This window comes from Pelecanus crispus, chromosome 26 (genome assembly GCF_030463565.1).
Source record: "Pelecanus crispus isolate bPelCri1 chromosome 26, bPelCri1.pri, whole genome shotgun sequence".
In the NCBI taxonomy this organism is placed as follows: Eukaryota; Metazoa; Chordata; class Aves; order Pelecaniformes; family Pelecanidae; genus Pelecanus; species Pelecanus crispus.
Window position 1 is genome coordinate 1,910,734 of NC_134668.1, and position 18,564 is coordinate 1,929,297.

At 61.6% G+C, this 18,564-nt stretch overlaps 1 protein-coding gene across 1 annotated transcript; it reads right to left on the minus strand.

The window, feature by feature from the left end:
• Positions 1-5,140: 5,140 nt before the first annotated feature.
• Positions 5,141-7,659, minus strand: ANKRD33 (ankyrin repeat domain 33). Its single transcript, XM_075724891.1, has 4 exons — positions 7,360-7,659; positions 6,948-7,077; positions 6,058-6,198; positions 5,141-5,919 (listed from the first exon to the last, which is right to left on the minus strand). The coding sequence occupies exons 1-4, from the start codon at positions 7,657-7,659 to the stop codon at positions 5,141-5,143; spliced, it is 1,350 nt and encodes a 449-aa protein (XP_075581006.1).
• Between the last annotated feature and the right edge of the window lie 10,905 nt (positions 7,660-18,564).

Below are 18,564 nucleotides of genomic sequence, written 5' to 3' on the forward strand. Positions count from 1 at the left end.
ACTCAGTTCCCCTGTGTCGCCTTCTCGCAGGGAGCCAGACGTGGTGGAGACCCGTGCACCGTCGGCCCACGCAGTGCCAGCACCGGTGCCGGTGCTGGCTGCGGGGAATCAGGGCGAGCCAGGCGTGTGCCGGCGGCACCGGCCGCAGGCATGAAGGGCTGGATGGAGACCACGTCAGAGGCAGCAAGAGCTTTGCCATGGACTCCCAAGGCTTCAGCCTGGTTTCAGGCAATGGACGGAGGTTCTCCTCCCTCCTCCCCAGAGCTGCGTGTTGGTCAGCGTGCAGCAAAGCCGTTTGCATCCTCCGGACCCTCCGGTGCAGTTGGTGCAGGAGGGATGGATGCAGCTCTCAGCTCAGGGACTCGCACGGGTGGGCTGTGCCGCCCCGGCTCCTCTCGCACCGACGGGCATCGCTGTGCCATAAACGAGAGATGCAGAGAGCAGCAAACCCAGCTCACGTTCATCTCTTCGTGGGGCCGGCGTCGCACGCGGCTCCTCGTGCGGAGCGGGGAGGAGGGGAGCGTTCCTGCCCTGACCTTGCGGCAGGGCGCGAATGCCGGCAGCGGGGCAGAGCTCCCGTGGCACGGCTCACACCAGCTTTGCTTTAGACATGTTGCTCTGAAAATGGAGCCTCCGTAGTGGCTGGGTGGCTCTTCCTCGCTCACCCCTCCTCAGAGGGACCCGGGGTTTGGCTTTGCAGAAGGGGTGCGTCGAGGCGTTGCGTCCTGCGGTGTTGCTGCCGTCGGTACCCCCGCTGCCCTCGCTCCAGCCCCCAGCTAGCAGAGCTGTCAACTTTCCCTTCTTTTTTCCCCCGTGCTTTTTCAAAATACACCCAAATTCCCCATTTCCCAAGTCGGCTCCGGGCTTTCGGTAGCAGCCGCATATTTCAACTCTTTAGCAAGGACCTGGGGACTTGATCCTGCTACTACTAAACTGGTGTGAATCCGGATTTATGCTCCCACTCTGCCAGACCCCCAATTCCAGCCTCTGCTGCACTGACATCAACCCCAGCGTCCCACCGAATGCGAAGGAAGCAGGGCCAAATCCTGATTTCGGCCGCGCTGGGGTAAATGAGGAGGGAAGCGGTGAGCTCGGTGCAGCCCCGGACCCCACGAGCGCGCGGCGCTTCCCCACTCACCTACAGCATCCGCGTCCCGCGGCACTGCCTGGCCCCGGTGAGACTCTCCCGGCCGCGGTCCCGAGCGTGGAAGCGGCGCGCACGGCTCAGCCGGGGCAGCTCTGCTCCGTGCCGTGTGCCACGGCTTGGAGGAGCTTCATGGGTCTGCTCCCCTCCTGCTGCCGCCTGTCCCGGCACCGCGGGGGCTCCCGCAGCCGCAGCGTCACCCGTCCCGGTGGGGGAACCTCTTCGTCCCCGGCCCGGCCCGTGGGGCTCGGCTCGGCGGCCCCGTTGTCCGAACGCAGCCGCTTGGCAAGCGCTCTGTGGTCTGGATGTGGGAGAAGTCAAAAAAATGTTTCTTATTACTGCCTCTTCCTGCCTGGCTTCTCTCCACCACTCCCAGCTAATAAAGCATTTCCTATTGCTGAGCACACATCCACGGCCAGCCTCCCTTCCTCCCGCACACCGGGCCCCAGCTCCATCCTGGTTGCTCTCCCTCGGCCCATTCCTCCCGCCCCTGTCCTTTGCCGGGCGCTTTCCCTCCCCGGTTTCCCAGCTTTCAAGGCAAACCCAAGCCCTTGGGCTGCAGCTGGCGGGGCGACAGCCATCTCCTTCCCCGAGCACCTAAAGGCCTGCGGCAGAAACAGAGCTGGCGGCTTTGACGGTGCCAGGGATGGGAACGGTCCGGAGAGATGCTGTGGGAATGACCTTGACGAGCTTGGCCATCCCTCCTGCTCCAGCATCCAACCCTCACGGCGATGGGAGCATCACGGCGGAGCCGAGGGGCTCCCTGCTTATTCGGCGCTGGCCACACAACCTTCGGGGTGCTGCGCTGGAGGGCAGGGAGGTTTTCTCCCCTGGGGTGTAACACGGCATTGGGGGGTGCTGCCGAATGGTCGCCCCATCAGGGATGCTCTGCCCTGGCTGCGGGCACGGAGCAGGGCTGGGGTGGGCTGCGGGGGTTTGCTGGGTGCCTCCTGCCCGTGCGTCCCCGCCGCGGCCCTCGAGGTGCCGGGGCAGCAGGCGCCGGGGCCGTTCCGTGGGGGGAGGCTGGGCACTTCCCGCTCCCCCAGGGCACGTGGGGCCGCCGGGACCGCGGGCAGCGGAAGCGTCGCTTCCCCTTTTGCCGCTTTGGGGTTGTTTTCTTTCAGCCACCCCGCTCTCAGCAGCTTCACGCCCCTCCCGTCCCCCTCCTCTCCCTCCCAGCACCTTTCCGAGCCCCATCCCTGCATTTCTCCTGGCTGCTCCCCCTGGCACGCTGACCTGCGCCCGCGGGCAGGCAGAGGCAGCAGGCAGCGCCCGGGCTGGCGTTGCAGCCTCTTTCCTAACGAAGTTACGGGGCCTCATTCACCTCTCCATTCCTCTTTGCATCACCAACCCCAATGGCATCACGAACCCAACCGGCACCTGGACCGTCCCCGTGCCAGGGGAGCGGAGCGCGGCTGCGAAGCTTTGAGGTCTTGCCGGCCGCCTCTCCCCTGCTATCGCCCCTGATCTAGGAAGTTTAAACAAACAGAAGCACAAAACCAGGATAAAACACGAGGGACCTTCACGCGTGACCTTGCCCGCGCCGGGGCCGGGAGGTTTGCAGAACCGGCGCAGGGGAAACGGGCAGTTTCCATCAGATAGGAGCCGCCGGGGAGGAAGCCGGTGCCTGCAGATGCCTTATCGCCGTGACCATCTTTGCTCCGGCGCACAGGTCTCGGCGATCTGACCGGCGATCGGCCACTCCCAGAGTTATTCCTGGATGGCTCCTGTGTCCCCCGCTGCCTTCCATGGGTGCAGGCACATGGTGGGTGCTGGCACCCCGCTTTTATGGCTGCGGGCAGGAGTTTTCCCAGGCGGCAGAGTGTGCTGGATCTCCGGCAAGGGCTGGTGCCAGCTGCTTCGGTCCCTGAACTTTAATTTTCCAAATGGGGCAGCTCCATATTTTTAACAATAATCAGCAATGGGGAGATAAATACTTGCTTAAAAACTTCTAGAAGTTACCAAGTCCTAATCCCGGGCGACTCAAAGGGCAGGGATGGGTGAGAGCCCCAGGCTGCGCTGTGGCTCCGGCGCTGCTGCCACGGGAAAGCGAATTCATCCGGAGCCGGGACTGACCGTAGCGGTACATCCATGAACTTCCCAAACCCGCCCCGGGCTCTCTTGGCCGCAGGTAGGGCAATCCCTGCCCCGCTCCGCGCTCGCGCCGGTGCCAGCCCCCGGCTGGGGCAGCCGGCGTGAATCAGCGGGGCCGGGCGCCTGCCTCGGCGCTGGGCTGAGTGCTGGCACCGCCGGCAGCACCGCGACCCGCAGCCCCGCACCAGCCCTGCCCGCCGTGGCGCAACTTCCCGCCACCCCCCTTTGAAGCCGAAGCCAGACTTTCCGCCACCGTTTGGGCGCTCATCGCCGCGCACCGCGGCTTCGTCCCGCAGAAGGGTCGCGGGTACCCCCGGACCGTGGTCGGACGCCGCCACGGGCGCACCCAGCCGTCCCTCGGGGTTTCACCGAGCTGTCCCCACAGCGGCGGAGGGGACGAGGGGCCGGTGGGAGCCCGGCTGTCCCTTCCCCCCGCGCGGCAGGAGCCAGGCTGGCACGGCGCGTGCGATGGCTGCTCCATGTGCCGTCCGCCCCCAGCTCATCTGCGAGCCGCCGCCGGGAGCTGGCGAAGGAGGGCAGCCACGTGCCGGGGAGCCCGACGTGAGCCAAGGGCTGGAGGGGAACAGACGGGGACATTGCAGCTCCTTCCCGACGAGCATCCTTCCTCGCCTGCCCGTGACTCGGCCCAAACCTCCCGGTGCCTCCCAAAAGGCAAAGCTGCAGCTTGAAAGTGGGGAGCGGGGGCTTTCACCCCCTAAAGAAGGGGGTGGCAAGGGGAGGGGGCACCATCCGGGGCTGTGCCCCTGGCCAAGGGATATTTCTTACTCGGATAATGAGTGCTTCGCGCAGCTCTTGCTGCCAGTCGCTCTCCCTGGGTGTCAAACCCTGGGTGCTCGGGCGCTGCAGGAGCCGGCGCAGCTGCTCGCACCCCGCTTTCACCTTCCTACACCCCAGGGTGGAGCCGGATTTAAGAGGAGCTTGAAATATGGGGAGCAGGAGCTCGCTGCCGCGGCAGCGCATCACATACCTGGCTCTGCGGGCATCTGACAAAAAAGCAGCTGCACGGCTCCCTATGGGAGCGGGTCCCGGGGCGCTGCACAGGTGCAGGTGAGGGGTCCCAGGGCTCCGCGTGGGCACAGGTTGGAGCTCCTGGAGGGTGGTTTGCTTGGGAACGAGCAAAAGTTACTGCCCTGGGTAACGCTGGAGCACAAAAGCTGCCTCCTCTCTTGAGCATCCCCGCTCCGGAGGGCAGCCGGGCTGTCGGGCAGTGGGGCTGGAGCCCAGGAGCACCCCAGGTTTGGTTTCCAGCCTGTGCCTGGCACCCGGAGCTCCCGTTAACCCTCCTGCAGCGTGGAGATGCTTCCCCACGCTGAGCCTTGGTTTGTCCCTCTGCAACGCGGGAATACACAGGAGCAGGGAAGTTAATGTCACCAGAGGGGTGATGGGGCGGGCAGGGGATGCTGGCAGCAAAGGGGAAGCGTTCCTGCCAGCCCGACGAGCAACCCTGAGCTTTATTCATTAAATCAATCCTGTTAACATGGCAACCACTTCCATTCCAATTTGCACAGCCACATTCCACCATGTGCTGCAATATCAAGATCTCAGGAAGATCAAAGGAGGGGGGAAAAAAAAAAAAAAAAAAAAGAGAAAAGAGCCACTTCTGCCACAGCCCTGCTCCCTGGCAGACCCAGAGCCTGGCCCAGGGCAGGGTCTCGGCACTTTCGAGCCCAGCACGACCAGAGCCGGGCTGGGAGGGGACGAGGGATTGGGCAGGGGGTCCAGGACCCAGGACCACAGGGGCTGGGGCATCTCAGCTGGGTACGTCCACAGCATCCTCCTCCCTCGGGCATCACCATCCTGCCGGGAAGGAAACCACTCCTGTGCCAGAAAAGCAAGCAGGTCCCAGGGGACCACGGGGACCCCACCCCAACACCTCCTGCCTTAGCATCTCTTTCCCCCTTTCTTCTTTTTCTCCTCGCTCTTCGCCTCCTTGGCCGCTTTCTTCTCCTCCTTCAGCTCCTTGTACCTCCACTTGGGCGGCTGCAGCAGGTTCTTGTTTCCCCCGCGCTGCCTCCACTCCCTCGAGCCGGCAGGCGGGCAGGAGGCTTTGCTCACTTTGATTTTCGGGATGGGCTCTCCGGGGAAGATGCTGTTCCCGCATCGCAGCCGCCGGGGCAGGAAGCTCAGCAGGCCGCCGGCCAGCCGGCGTGGCGGCAGGAGCCGGATCTCCGACACAGCTTGGCAATTGCAAGAGGATGCACCAGTGCCGGGGCACGAGGTGGGTTCTGGCTTGGCATCCGGATCTGGCACGTGCTGCCCGAGGATCTCCGGCACAGCCAGCCTGCGCTTGCCCACCTCGGGGGGGCTGTCCGGGCAGATGGTTTGGCAAGCGGTGGCCACAAAGGGGCTGGCGAGGGAGGTGGTCATCCTCACCATGTGGTCCATCACGCCGTCCTCCTCAGGGTCGTGGGGGAAGCTGAAGGTGAACATGGATCGGACCTTCTCCAACAGCCTCTTGCTCCTGGATTTGGGCCTCAGGGCTTTGGCCACCAGCTCGGCCAGGGCCGGCCACTCGGGCCGGTACCGGGTGCTGAACTGCTCCGCCCGCGGGTGCTGCAGGAGGCTCCAGATCCGCACGGTTGTCTCGAAGCGGCCGGTGAAGGCTGCCCACTCCCTGGCCGTCTTCCCCTTGATGGAATCCACTGCTCGCAGGTCTGCTCCTGGAGACACCGGGATGCAGAGAGCATCACCGCAGTGTCCCACCCTGGCCCACCCCATGGCGCAGGTCCAAGTGCAGGGTGAGCAGCAATGCCACCCATTCCCAAAACATCCCAGAAGGTCCCTGGGGAGATGCTCACCGGCCAGGAGCAGGGCGGCCACGCAGTCCTGCCGCCCCTGCACCGCAGCCTTCATCAGCGCCGTCAGGCCCCGGGGGTCTCGCTTGTCCACCTCCAGCGCGGGGTAGTAGTTGAGGAGGTAGTTGACGATGGTGATGTGTCCTTAACAGCCAGAGAGAAGCTGCGTTAGGGTTTCGACAGTTAATGAGTGATAACTGCTGATGCCTGTTGGAGAAAGAGTATTTAGCAACCGCATCTCGTGAGGATGAAGACACAGAAACTTGGAGGGATCAGGACTGAAAGGGTTTGGGTTTATTTTGTTTTGGGTTTGGCCGTGTAGGGGACAGCGCTGGCGCCCCAGCTGCTTCAGCAGAGAATGCAGAAAAGAGTCCAAAAATGCAAAACAAGTCATCAATTCCAGCAAGGATAAAGTGGGAATAAAGGGTGATCCCCACTTTGAGACCCTCCTCCTTTCCCCTGCAGTTAATCAGGGCAGAGGGAGCCGGACTCTTCCGCCGTAAGCAGGAAAACCATCGTGGCCGGAGATTTGGTCCCTACACGTGACATGCCAGCTCGGACCTTGCGTGCAGGTAAATCACTGCAGCTAACGGGGCTTTTCCAGAGCACGTGGGGCAGCTCCGGCTCAGCTTTGCTGCTCGACGTGACTGCTTGGGCAGGACGAGTTGCAAGAAAACGTTGCTGTAGGAATCCCCATTTTTGCATCATCTACCCAGTTTTTAAAATGGTGTTAAGAGGGACCATAAACTTAGATGGGGAGGATCACGTTCCTTGGGACCCTCAGCTTTCCCAACGGCTCATTTTAGGGTTTTTGGAAGGGAAGCACAGGGGGTCACGTCACTTCGAGGGGTCTCACGGGGGCTGCCCCGTGCCGACGCGAGCGCGGTGCCTACCTGCCTGGGCTGCCATCATGAGGGCCGTGTTCCCGTCCTTGTCCTGCTGGTTGATGTTTATGTAGGGGCACTTCTGCAGCAGAGGCACGATGTCCACGAAGCCCTTGTAGCAGGCGACCATCAGCCCGTTCTGGAGAGGGGCAGCGCTCAGCGCCGGGGCCGGCACTGCACCATCCTCCCCACCACGGTGCTCCCCATGGCCACCCCACTTCTCCCCCCGCCCCAAACCAGGCAGGCCCAGGATGGGAGGAGAGATGAGGTTCAATCCTAGGATCAATCCCAGGACACCCATCCCTTGTCAAAGCCATCCCACCCAGGACTCTCCCTCCTCCTCCTCCTGCTTTAGCAACCACCATCCTTCAGGATTTGCCTATTCCCGGGAAATCCTCTTTCTGCTCACCCAGCCACTCACCCTCCCGTTGATATCCAGCTCCGTGGCTTCGCTCCGGGTCACTCCATGCTCCAGCCTCTCCCACACCAGCTTGGCATCATTCCTGGCACAGCACTGGTAGAGGCTGAGCTCCCCAGCACCACCAGCCCCCAGGGAGAGCTCGTAGCAAGGGTAGACGGAGTCGTCGGAGAAGATGCTGCTGGTGTCCGAGGGCTCCGACTCATCCGTCTCCTCCTCCTCGTAGTACAGCTCTGGGTCGGAGGCATCCAGGCGGGAAGCGGGGGCTGCAGCATGTTCTTCTCCACCGCAGGCATTTGTCATCCGGCCCGGCCGCGGGGAGCGAGCCCAGCTTGGCCCCGAGCCCTGCCCGGGGCCAGGAGCCTCTCCCGGGGGGGCGAGGGGGCACTCCGGACCGTTCACTCCCCCCTGCGCAGACACAGGGTGGGCGTGGGAACCGTGTAGGCTCCGGCATCCCTCACCCGCTGGGAAGCCTTGGCCGGCTCCCAGCCTCCGGCACAGCCCGTGGGTCCAGTTTCCGTCCTCTGCCCCGTGCAAATGCTTGCACCGAGGGCTTTTGGATGCTGCGAAACCCCAGGAGGGGAGCAGCTCCCCACGGCACCATCTCCAGCGCAGAGCAGGGAAAATGGGGGGACGTCTTGGCAGTTTGAGAGGTGGGTAAATGTCCCATGGTCTAGGCACTGAAACCAGGTGGGTGAGGAGATTGGGAATGTCTCCGGGGCAGTAGGGATGCCGATGGGGGCATTGAAGGCAGCCGGGCTGTTGTGCCAAGTGCCAGCAGGAAGAGCACAGCTCCATCCCTCCCCACGGCACACGGCCAGGGTCCGAGCCCTTCCCACGGGGCCCTCCCCGCTTAACTGCTGCGCATCAAAGCGGCTGCAAAGACCTTTCCTAGCAGCAGAACCAGAGCCGTGCACAGAGAGAAGGGTGAAATCCAGCTCCTTACGACCAAGCAGCCGGAGAGCAGAGGCCGGAGCAGCTCCCGGCTCCCCAAGGAGCCCCTTAAACCGCACAACTCAGGGAAACCCACAGCCCTGGTACAGGAGCTCTGGGGCAGGGGTGGACCGGCTGCAGCCTGGCAGCAGAAATTAAGCTGGTTTGCTTCTAAGTAGAAGCCAACCATTAACTGATTGGTGCTGTGAAAGGAAGCAAGCCTTTGCAATTCCATTAAACTCTCCCACCCCTCTTAAAAATCCCAAAGCAGGCTCTGGAGATGAGGGATGGTCTTCTCGCTGCACCCCGGTCTTACCTGGGGCTGCTCAGACCTTTCCTGCGGGTTCCTCTTCAGCTGGGCAGCATCACAGCTCCGACCAGGAAGGAAAACCTTGCAAGAGGCAGAAAATCACCCCTGCCCTTTGCAGTGAGAAAGGGGGTTCTGCTCGGGGTCTGAGGTGGCCTTTGGGCACCAAAGCTGTAACAACCCACACGCTGACGTGGGCTCAGCTAGCCAAGATATCTTAATTTAAACTGTTGCTTAAAATGGCTCCATCCATCCTGAGCAGGATCAGGGCTGCTTGGGCAGGATTTAGCATCTTGAGCTGAGGAGCTGCTGGGAGTCCAGGGCTGTATTTTTATACCTGTCTCACCTCGGTGAGATGCTGCTGCCTGAGCAACCCCCACCAGCTCAGCTGAACCCCCCTAAGCCCCCTCCCAGCTCCCTTTATACGCAGGTGAATTTGCTGATCAGGTAAACCTGGGAGCTGCTTTGGCCAGGGGCACAGATGCCCGTAACCGTGCAGGTGCATTAAACAAACTCTGCAATCCCACCCTGAGAGATGCCTTGGAGCCTCCAGCCCACCTTCTCCTCTGGGCATCGCGATGCCAAAGCCTCACGGCTCTGGCGAGCTCAGGGCAGCGTTAGCCGAGGAGCTGCAAAAACCAGTTTCCTGAATTCCACATGAAACCTGACGGCTCCCTTATCTTCTACAGGTTTTTTTGGATGGTTGCTTTTACATGCTTTCTGAAGTACAAGGGCCAGCTGGCCTGTGGGATCTGGGAAAGGGCACTTTTAGTCCCCGGATCAGCTATTTTCATGGCAAAAGGGCTTGAGTTTGGTCCCAAAGCAGATTGTGGGAGGCCGCGTTCTCCATTTAAAGCAACCATTTAGGCAGAGTCCCAAAGGTCACTTTGCTTCCATCCTTAAACATGAAAATACGGAGCAGATGAAGGATCCCAGCTGTTTCCTCTGTGCTGGGCGCATCCAGCCGGGAAGCACGAGCTGAGGATCCCGATGCGGAACACGAGGATCCCGATGCTGAACGCTGCGGAGCTGGAGCTGGGCTCTGCGCTTGCAGCGTCCTCCCAACCCTGGTGTCACCCCGGCTGCGTCCATCCCTGCGAGGGGCCGGGACCCGCTCCGAGCCCTCGGCACCGCGCGTAGCCGGGCTGCCAGCCCCCCCCGGGCTGCTGTGCCTGGCAAAGCCCCCCAAACTGGCGAAGGCAGCGGGGGAACCTCCGCAGCGCCGGGTCCCCTATTGCAGCACCGAGAACCAAGGCGAGGGCCCCTCGCTTCGGGGCTGAGCCCTCTGCTCCCGCCAGCGGGCCGGGGTGGCCGGCGCGGTGTCACCCCGGGGTGACACCTCCGGCCCCATAGCCGCCCTCCCACGCTGCCCCATCCCGGGGGAGGACCGGGAGCAGATTTAGGGCTTAGGGAGTTATCCGGGGAGCTCTGTGCCCTAATCTGCCGCCCTGCCGCAAGCAGCAGGCTCTGAGCCGGTTGCGTAAGGACGAGGTCTGGGGTGCCGCGGTCCCGGCCCGTTTGCCGGTGCCTCCGGTGGGGACGGGGCTCTGCCCCGGCACGGTGCGGTCCCAGCGCAGCGCTGGGGCGGCCAGGGGTGGGGGGGGTGGCACCGGGGGCCATTCCTTGCAGAGCCTTTTGGCTGCCCGTGGGGCTCTGCAAAGCCTCCGGCTGCCGCGAGGGGATGCCGGAGCCCGCGGAGGAGGCAGCGCCCGGTGCCCCGGCCGCTGCTGCGGGCTGGGGCCAGCGAGCCCCGGGGGGCGACCTCGGGCCCGGCCCTGCCCCCCCGCCGGGCCGGGGACAGGCGCAGGGCTTCTTCCAGGGCAGCCGGCAGGCTGGGCTTAGGTCTTTTGGGGCTTTAGTTTATTTATTATTATTAATTTTTTAAAGAAGTTTGTACATAGACGTCACGGCATCCCCCCAGATGTCGTAGCATCCTCCCAGATGTGATGGCATCCCCCCAGATGTCATAGAATCCCCCCAGATGTCATAGCATCCTTCCAGATGTGATGGCAACCCCCCCAGATGTCATAGCATCCTCCCAGATGTGATGGCATCCTCCCAGACGTCATAGCATCCCCCCAGATCTCATAGCGTCTTCCCAGATGTGATGGCATCCTCCCAGACATCATGCCCTCCCACCATGTGTCGTGGCATCCCCCCAGATGTCATAGCATCCTCCCAGATGTGATGGCATCCCCCCAGATGTCATAGCATCCCCCCAGATATGATGGCATCCCCCCAGATGTCATAGCGTCCTCCCAGATCTCATAGTGTCTTCCCAGATGTGATGGCACCCCCCAGATCTCATAGTGTCTTCCCAGATGTGATGGCATCCCCCCAGATGTCATAGCGTCCTCCCAGATCTCATAGTGTCTTCCCAGATGTGATGACACCCCCCCAGATGTCATAGCATCCTCCCAGATGTGATGGCAACCCCCCAGATGTCATAGTGTCCTCCCAGATCTCATGGTGTCCTCCCAGATCTCATAGTGTCTTCCCAGATGTGATGGCACCCCCCCCAGATCTCATAGTGTCGTCCCAGATGTGATGGCAACCCCCCAGATGTCATAGCATCCTTCCAGATGTGATGGCATCCCCCCAGATGTCATAGTGACCCCCCAGATGTCATAGTGTCCTCCCAGATCTCATAGTGTCTTCCCAGATGTGATGGCACCCCCCCAGATGTCATAGCATCCCGCCATGTGTCGTGGGCATTGGCAGTGTTAGGTTAACGGTTGGACTTGGTGATCTTAAAGGTCTTTTCCACCCCAAATAATTCTATGATTCTATGGCATCCCCCCAGATGTCATGGCATCCTCCCAGATGTGACGGCAACCCCCCAGATGTGACGGCATCCTCTCAGGCGTCATTGTACATACCTGAGCCTCACTGCCAGGGAACCTGTTACTTAAGGACATCCTGGACAGAGGGAGGGAGGGGAGCGCAGCTCGGAGATGAATGACCCAGCTGACATGTGGGAACGGGCGCGGGGAGGAGGCCAGCCCTGCCCGGAGCACCGGAGCCGGCTGCTTCGTTGCAGGGATGCGCTGCCCAGAGCGGCTCCTCCGGTGGCAGAGCATCACCCGCTCTCCCGGTGAACCCGCACCCACTAAATCACAGCTGACGCTCAGGAGCATCCACGCAGGTGGGGGGGCCGGGAAGGGGCTGGAGGACAGCCCTGATCTTTCACCCCTTGCCCAGGGTCCGGCTGGGAGCGCCGAGCCCGGTGGTCTGGCCCAGGTCACGCATCCCTCACTGCCTGGTCATCTCCATCACAAAACCAGGGCGCAATAACTCAGCATGGAAGGGAAGTGGAGGGCGTTGATTTAAACCCGCGGCCGGGCTCTCCTAACCCTGGCCCTGCTCGCCGCGGTCAGGGCCGGGTCACGGCCGAGTGCAGCTCCCGCCCCGTGCGCAGGAGAGGGCTGCGGGGACACGGTAACAGGTTTCGCTGCGCGGCCGCATCCATCCCCGCTGCCTCCGCATGCGGGTGATGCCCGGTGAAGGCGCAGAGCGGCAGGGAAAGGGCCGGGCGCCGCCGCAGCCGGTGAGGAGGTGTCTGGAGTGTCACAGCCCCGCTCCCGAGCCGGTCGTAAATCAGTGGCGGGTGTCACCGTACGAGATGGCAAGGCCAATCCTTCGCAGAGGGCCGGCAGCGGGTGCAAACCTGGGGTCAAGCCATGATTTACATCGCTGCGGCTGCGTGAGCGCGGCGGCTGCGCCGGCGGGCGGCCGTTACCGGTGCGGTTCCCGCACACGCAACAAAACCTGGTGCGAGCAGGGGTTTGCTGGGGCTCGGCGGGGGCGGCGGCAGGGTTTGCAGGCGAAGCGTGATCCGAGGGTTTCTATATCACAGTGCAAAATCCCGTCCTCTGCCTTTCTCCGTGGCCTGAGACCAAACCATCCGCCTTCACCGCTGCCTGCATCCCTTTTCCTTATCTGAAACACTGCGGAGGGGGGATTGCGTCCCGTCGCGGGTCCTGCCGTGCCGAGGAATGTCACCCCCTGCCACTGGCGAGGACAAAGCGGTCCGTGCATCCGTCACACTCGGCCGACCGCCTCGGGGAGCTGCCGCCCGCGGGGCTCGGGGCGGTGGGACAATAACCCCTTGTCTTGCGCCTGCCTGGTGCCCTGCCAGGACGTCCCTGGAGGTGACACACGTGGAGCGGGGAAGCTGCACGCCTGTCCGCGCCGGCACGTGCTTGAAACTGGGGGATTTCACTGGGATTTACCTCGAATACGAGTTAAGACCATAAACCGCCTTATCCGAGGCTGCAGGCAGGCGCTCGGGCAGGGATGGTATCTGCAAGGCGAGCAGGCAGCGTTATGGCACGCAGGCTAACAAGGGTTGCAAGGAACGGTTATCTTCGGCAGTAAAAAAATACCAAAATAAAAGGGAAATCTGGATTTCGTTCCTTTATTTTACCCAGTTTCGCAAACCCAGTGCAGGCAGAGGGGGACCCAGCCCTGGCACAGCCTGGCTTTGCTGCCTGGAAAGGCAATTAAGGAGTTGGGCGCATTTTTTATAAGCGATTTCTTTCTCATTTCTGCTCCTGTAACAGCAGCATCAGGTCAAAGCCTTTTTACGAGGCTTTTGCATTACAGTTCTGCAATTTGCCTTTGTTTTTGGAAGTCCAGCTTGAGGCCAGCACGACTAGCAGCCCCGAGCCCAAACCGGAGGAGAGCCGCTGGATCGAGGGTGTCCGTGGGGAACAGCGTGCAGGATTGGGCCCTGGGGACCAGGTAATCAAACCAGCCCCGCGTGCGGCCGGGCACGGCTCCTCGGTGCCGCCGGTCACCGATCGGCAAAGCCCGAGCGAGTGTCCACGCGCAGGGGCTGGCGAGATGCTTCGGCAACCGCCGTGGCTCCCCGAAACCGCAGCTGAGGCTCTGGCTGCTCCGATTCCCACCCCGCCACTGTCCTTTTTAATTTAGGACCTTGGGGTTAAAAAAAAATAAATAAATGCCAAGAGAGAGGCTTTTCTGATTAAATTACAGCTGGACAGCAATGGAGCCGGAGATCAATTTCAATTTCTCCCTTTTTTTTTTTTTTTTTTTGGAGGGGGGGAAGCGCCGGGAACGGCACAGAAGAGAGGGGAGAAAATCAGACTTGCTAATTCCCCGGCTGTAATTATACCTAAAGAGAGACGGTGCCGCATGAGGTCCCTGGTGTGTGAAGAGTAATTTAGGGTTGCTTTGCGAGGCCTCTAGGAAATTTGGAAGGAGAGGGGCTCCCCCCCCCCTCAGTAATTGTATTTCTGGTGCCGCAGATGGTGCTGGCTCCGGATACTTGCTATAAAGAAGATGGATCGTGGCACACGGAGGGAGGCGAGGTGACGGCATCGCGCTCTCGCCTTCATGATGAGCATTATCCATCAGGCCCTTTACAAGGCAGCGGGAGCCGGGACAATAAGGAATTGCCCGGCAGGTAAAGGCCACCACGTCCAGTGTCCCCAGCCCCTGTCCCTCCCTCCGCCGGGGTTTATGGCCAGCCCACCTTCTTGGTTGGTGCCGTATCCCTCAGCCTTCCCAAATCTCTGTAAAAATGGTTCTTAACCAGGAGCGAGGTCCGGGGTTTCCGTAAGGGCGATGCAGCACCGTGATGGCTGCGCGGTCTCTGTGCAGGAGCGGAGATCCCCAGTATTGGCCTGATATTCAGGATATCTCTTGAAACTGTGATCTTGGACAACCCGTCCGGTCATGAGCGTCTGGGAGGGGGCTGAGGAAGAGCTTGGCCATCAGGGCTGCAAAGAAAAGCCTGGAAATGAGCCCGAGTGCAGCAGTGAAGGTCCCATGGGCGGGTGGTGACCATGAATGAAGGAATCGATTTTTTTTTAATGCTTGGTGGCAGGGAAAATGGCTGTGTCATTTGCAGGTATCTCCCCATATTTATAACACACCGTTTCTTGAGCAGCTGTCTGGGTATCTCCTAGCAGCATGGGCACGCACAGCCATGCTGGCGCACCCATCCTCTTCCTCACGCCCGGTCCCTCCTCACCGAATGCAGCTGCTGCTGCTCGAGAGGGGTTTTCCAGCACCTCTGTGCAATCCTCGGCTGGGGGAAAAGCAGCTCCTGGGGCTGAGGAAAAAAAAAAAAAGCCTTAAAAACTTCCCCACCTCCAAGGTGCTTAAGCCAGCCACGCCGAGGTCTCCTGCTTTTGGAGGCTGGGGAGAAACAGGGGCCAGAGGAAACCCAGTAACTGCCCCGGGCGGCCGAGCATGGAGAGCTAGAAGAGGAGCCGGGTCCCTGGCTATGTAAATAAATGTCAAGTTATCTGATCACGCAGGCAATAAATAGAAACAGAGAGCACGGCGATGGGAGCCGCATCCATCCGCCCGGCGTGCCGCTGCGTGGACGGGGAGGGTGGGATGCCCTGAGCCCGGGCAAGGGCCGCGCAGGAGGGACGGGGGATGGAGCCGGCTTTGGTGATTTACAAGATGTGACAAGGCCAGCTGAAAATGATGGATAGGAGGTGGGTAATGCCGCTCCCCAGCTGGGCTCCACTGGTGTTAGCGGAGGGGAGAGGACGTCCCCAGCTATTTATCATCTTTCCCCAGGCCCCTCCAGGACCTCGAACACCCAGTGTCCAGCACACGCTGGGTGGGTTAACCCTTTCCGAGGACGCCTGGGGGGAAGTCGCTGCCGCCCGTATCCTGGCTACAGCAGGAGGATGCGTTTTTGCTCTCGTTCTCTGTTTCTGCCCCAAAGCACCCGCAGACGGGTGGGATGCTGCTGCTCCGGAAGAAGCAGGCAGGGGATGGGTGGGCTGGTTCCCGGATGGAAAACAGAGTCTTTCCCTTTTTCCAGCTTTTTTTTTTTTGTGCCTGGGGTGCAGTGGGGGGAGCGCCTGTGGGCAGGCAGGGTGGGCAGCACTGGGCAGGCTGAGGTCGGCAACTCATCGCAGTAGTGAGGGTGAGGAGCCCCAGCATCACCCGCGCAGGGAGGGCAGGCAAGGGGGGGTAGCAGAAAACTGCGAACGGCAGCTGGAGCCGCGGGGAACCCGCCCGGACCTCAGGCGTTGTCGCAGCTCCTCGGCCAGCGCTGCCTTATTAGATTTGGCAAAATATTACGGGCGTGTTTGGAAGGTTAATTAACACAAGGCGCTGCAGCATGGGAACCCGGCGTCGCCGGTGGGTTAGCCCTCGGCCAGCCGAGTTCAGGCTGTCGAGCTGGAATAAAACCTGCCCCAGCACGATGCGCCCAGGACCACCCAGCACCTTTTTACAGCCGCACGGTCTCCTCGGCGCAGGATCAGTCCTGGCACCGTCCCGTCCTTCCCGCTGTCGACCGTGCGGCGTCAGAGCGTGCAACCCTCAGAGCATCCCCGTGCAATGCTTCCCGGTTAGCCTGACCCTATAGGTACCAGGCGTATAGGGGACCCGCTTCGTCAGCGGGGAAACTGAGGAATGAAGCTGCGAGGGGAGCTGGCAGATGCTGCTGCTCACCAGCAAGAAGCCACCTCGCCCCCCCGCCTGGGTGCTGCTCCTCACCCCGCGCCAGCCCCGGGGATCGGATAAACCCACAACCAGCTCCTTCGGACGCACTTTGGGCAGGGCAAAAGTTTTTCCTTCAACGTAAGCTGCATTTGGAGGCAAATCCTGCGCCTGGCAGCTGGGCGGCGGCAGGGTCTCCTCCAGCATCACCGCGCAGGAGCAGCCATGGTGGGAGATGCTGGGTGCCGTCCCCAGCCCGGGGCTGGAGGAAGCGAGGGGCAAATGAAGCCGAGCCGGGGCCGAGGTGCATTTGGGGCTGCGATACCGAACAGCCGTGGCTATTTATCCCCTCCTGCCTCCCCTGCGAGGTCCGTGTGCGTGTCGGGGTGCAGCCGCGCAGCTGGTAACCCGACGCTCCCATTCCTGTCATGTTTTACATGGCCGGGCATGTGGTTATATTTTGTTTTGCCAACCTTTGCTTTCCCCAAAGGAGGGAATGAAAGGGCCAGTGTGCCGCCAATTTATTGTGCCTCCCGAGAGCCCCATGGCTGCCGAAAAAGCAGATGCCTTCTGCTTAATCTGGCCTGTTGCTATGTAAACCTCCCTCCCGCTTTGATGTCCCCTATAAATACTCCATGTGTTTCCAATAAACTGGCATTTTTATCACTGGAGCTGTTAAAGGCAGATCTGTGTCAGATTTGTCCCTGGGCTCGGCCGGGGTTCGCGGGGATAACCTCCCTGCCCTTGTAAAGGGGCTCATTGTATCCGGGAACGGGGGTCCGGGGCTGGGAGGGGCCGCGGCTGGCACAGCGATGGCACCTCTCCGGGGTCCGGCACGGTTCTCCCAGGGGAATGGGAGGCTGCGTGGGTGCTGATCCTGCATCAGCCGGGGCTGAGCCCTGCGCTGGGACCACCATGGCCCCGGGGACCCTCGGGGCTTTGCCTGCCCGCCCGGGGGTCCCCCTCGCAGCCTGGCCTCTCCAGAAGTGCCGCTTGCCCACGTTTCTTTTCAGCGTTTCTTGCAGGCGAGCAGGAAGCCCGGGCTCCTTGGGGATGATCTCAGGCATCTCATTTTTTTTTTTTCACCCGGCCCTGAATTTTGTAGCTTAAGTGATGCGATGGCCAAAGGGTGTGCGGGGAATGCAGCCCAGCGCCCTTCCATGAGGAGCAGCCCAGAAGCAAGGACCTCCCTTGCTGTTAATGTTATTTCACCGAGATGTTGGGATGAGACCCACCTCACCTGCTCACAAACACCTTCTTAATCTCCCTGTAGCTCCCCCCCGCCCTTTCACTGATATAAATCTCTCTGATTATCACTGTCGCCCAAGGATGGAGCACAGACCCCCCCCGGCTCAGGGCACCTCCTCCGTCACGTTCACAGCTCGGTCCCTATCCCCTGCAGCGGGTGCTGCTGCTGCCGGGGACGCTGGCAGCGCGCGAGGCTTTGGGGTGCTCGGCCCTGCTGGGGGGTGCCTGGGGGGCCAGGTTCGGCTGGAGCGTCAGCCCCACTCCTCTCTGCAGGAGGAGATGGCCGGGGGTGTCTGCAGAGGGGGGAGTCCCCACGTCCTGGGATGTCGGGAGGAGGGCTGAGCATGGTCTGGTGCATGAAGAGTCTGCGAGAAGGACGCTCGTGCGGCAGAGCTGAGATGGACGTGTGCGATATTTCAGAAGGGTGCTGGGTACAGGCAAGGTTACTGTGGGCCTGGGTCTTCCCAAAAGCTCTGCGTGTCGGCTGTGAGCATCACCGTACGTTGTCACTGTGCAAAATCCGCCCTAAGAGACCCCGGTGGGGCAGGGGGCTCCGTTTTGAACCTTTCCAGCCTCGGACGCTCCTGCAGGGACGGGGCTCGCGCTGCGGCTGCCTGCGGGACAGCAGCTCCGGCTTGTCCCCCCCGGAGCTGCGGCATCCTCCTGCCACTGCACCCTCCCCGGGGGCTTCTGCCCCCTCCACTGCCCGGAGGTGATGGTCTGGCTGTGCTCCTGCAGCTCCAGCATCTCCGTCCCGATGCCACACCGCACATGGAGGGCGCCTGGGTGGACCAGTGTTCAAAAAACGGGTGGATGTGGCACTTGGGGACATGGTTCAGTCTGGTCTACCCTTGACTGGCTTAGAGTAGACTTGGTAGTGTAGGTCAATGGTTGGACTGGATGATCTTAAAGGGCTTTTCCAACCTAAACGATTCTATGATTCTATGATTGATTCTATGATTCTATGATTCAATGACCATGCGCGCCCGGCACGAAGCTGAGCTCCCCACCAAAGCCCAGCGGCAACTGGGCTACCAGCTGTGGGGCTGGGCAACCAACGGCTCTGCCCCGTTGGGAAACCGGGGGAGGGGTTGTTGTGGGGTTTTTTTCAGTCCCTGTTTTGGCCTGAAATGCGGTGTCAGGAGCCTGGCTGATATATGCTGCAAAAAAAGGGGTCGGCAGCGCCGGTATTCTTTATTTTGACAGGGCAATGAAAGTGTTATGTAGTCGTGACGCCTCCCTGCTGCTCCACCCCCCTCAGCCTTTATCAACCTGAAAGAGCCCAG

Coding starts and splice junctions, on each gene's coding strand:
- ANKRD33 (XM_075724891.1), bottom strand. CDS start 7,659: ATGACAAATGCCTGCGGTGGAGAAGAACATGCTGCAGCCCCCGCTTCC. Junction 6,199..6,947: donor CATGATGGCAGCCCAGGCAG/GTAGGCACCGCG, acceptor CTGGCTGTTAAG/GACACATCACCATCGTCAAC. Junction 5,920..6,057: donor GGCCGCCCTGCTCCTGGCCG/GTGAGCATCTCC, acceptor CGGTGTCTCCAG/GAGCAGACCTGCGAGCAGTG.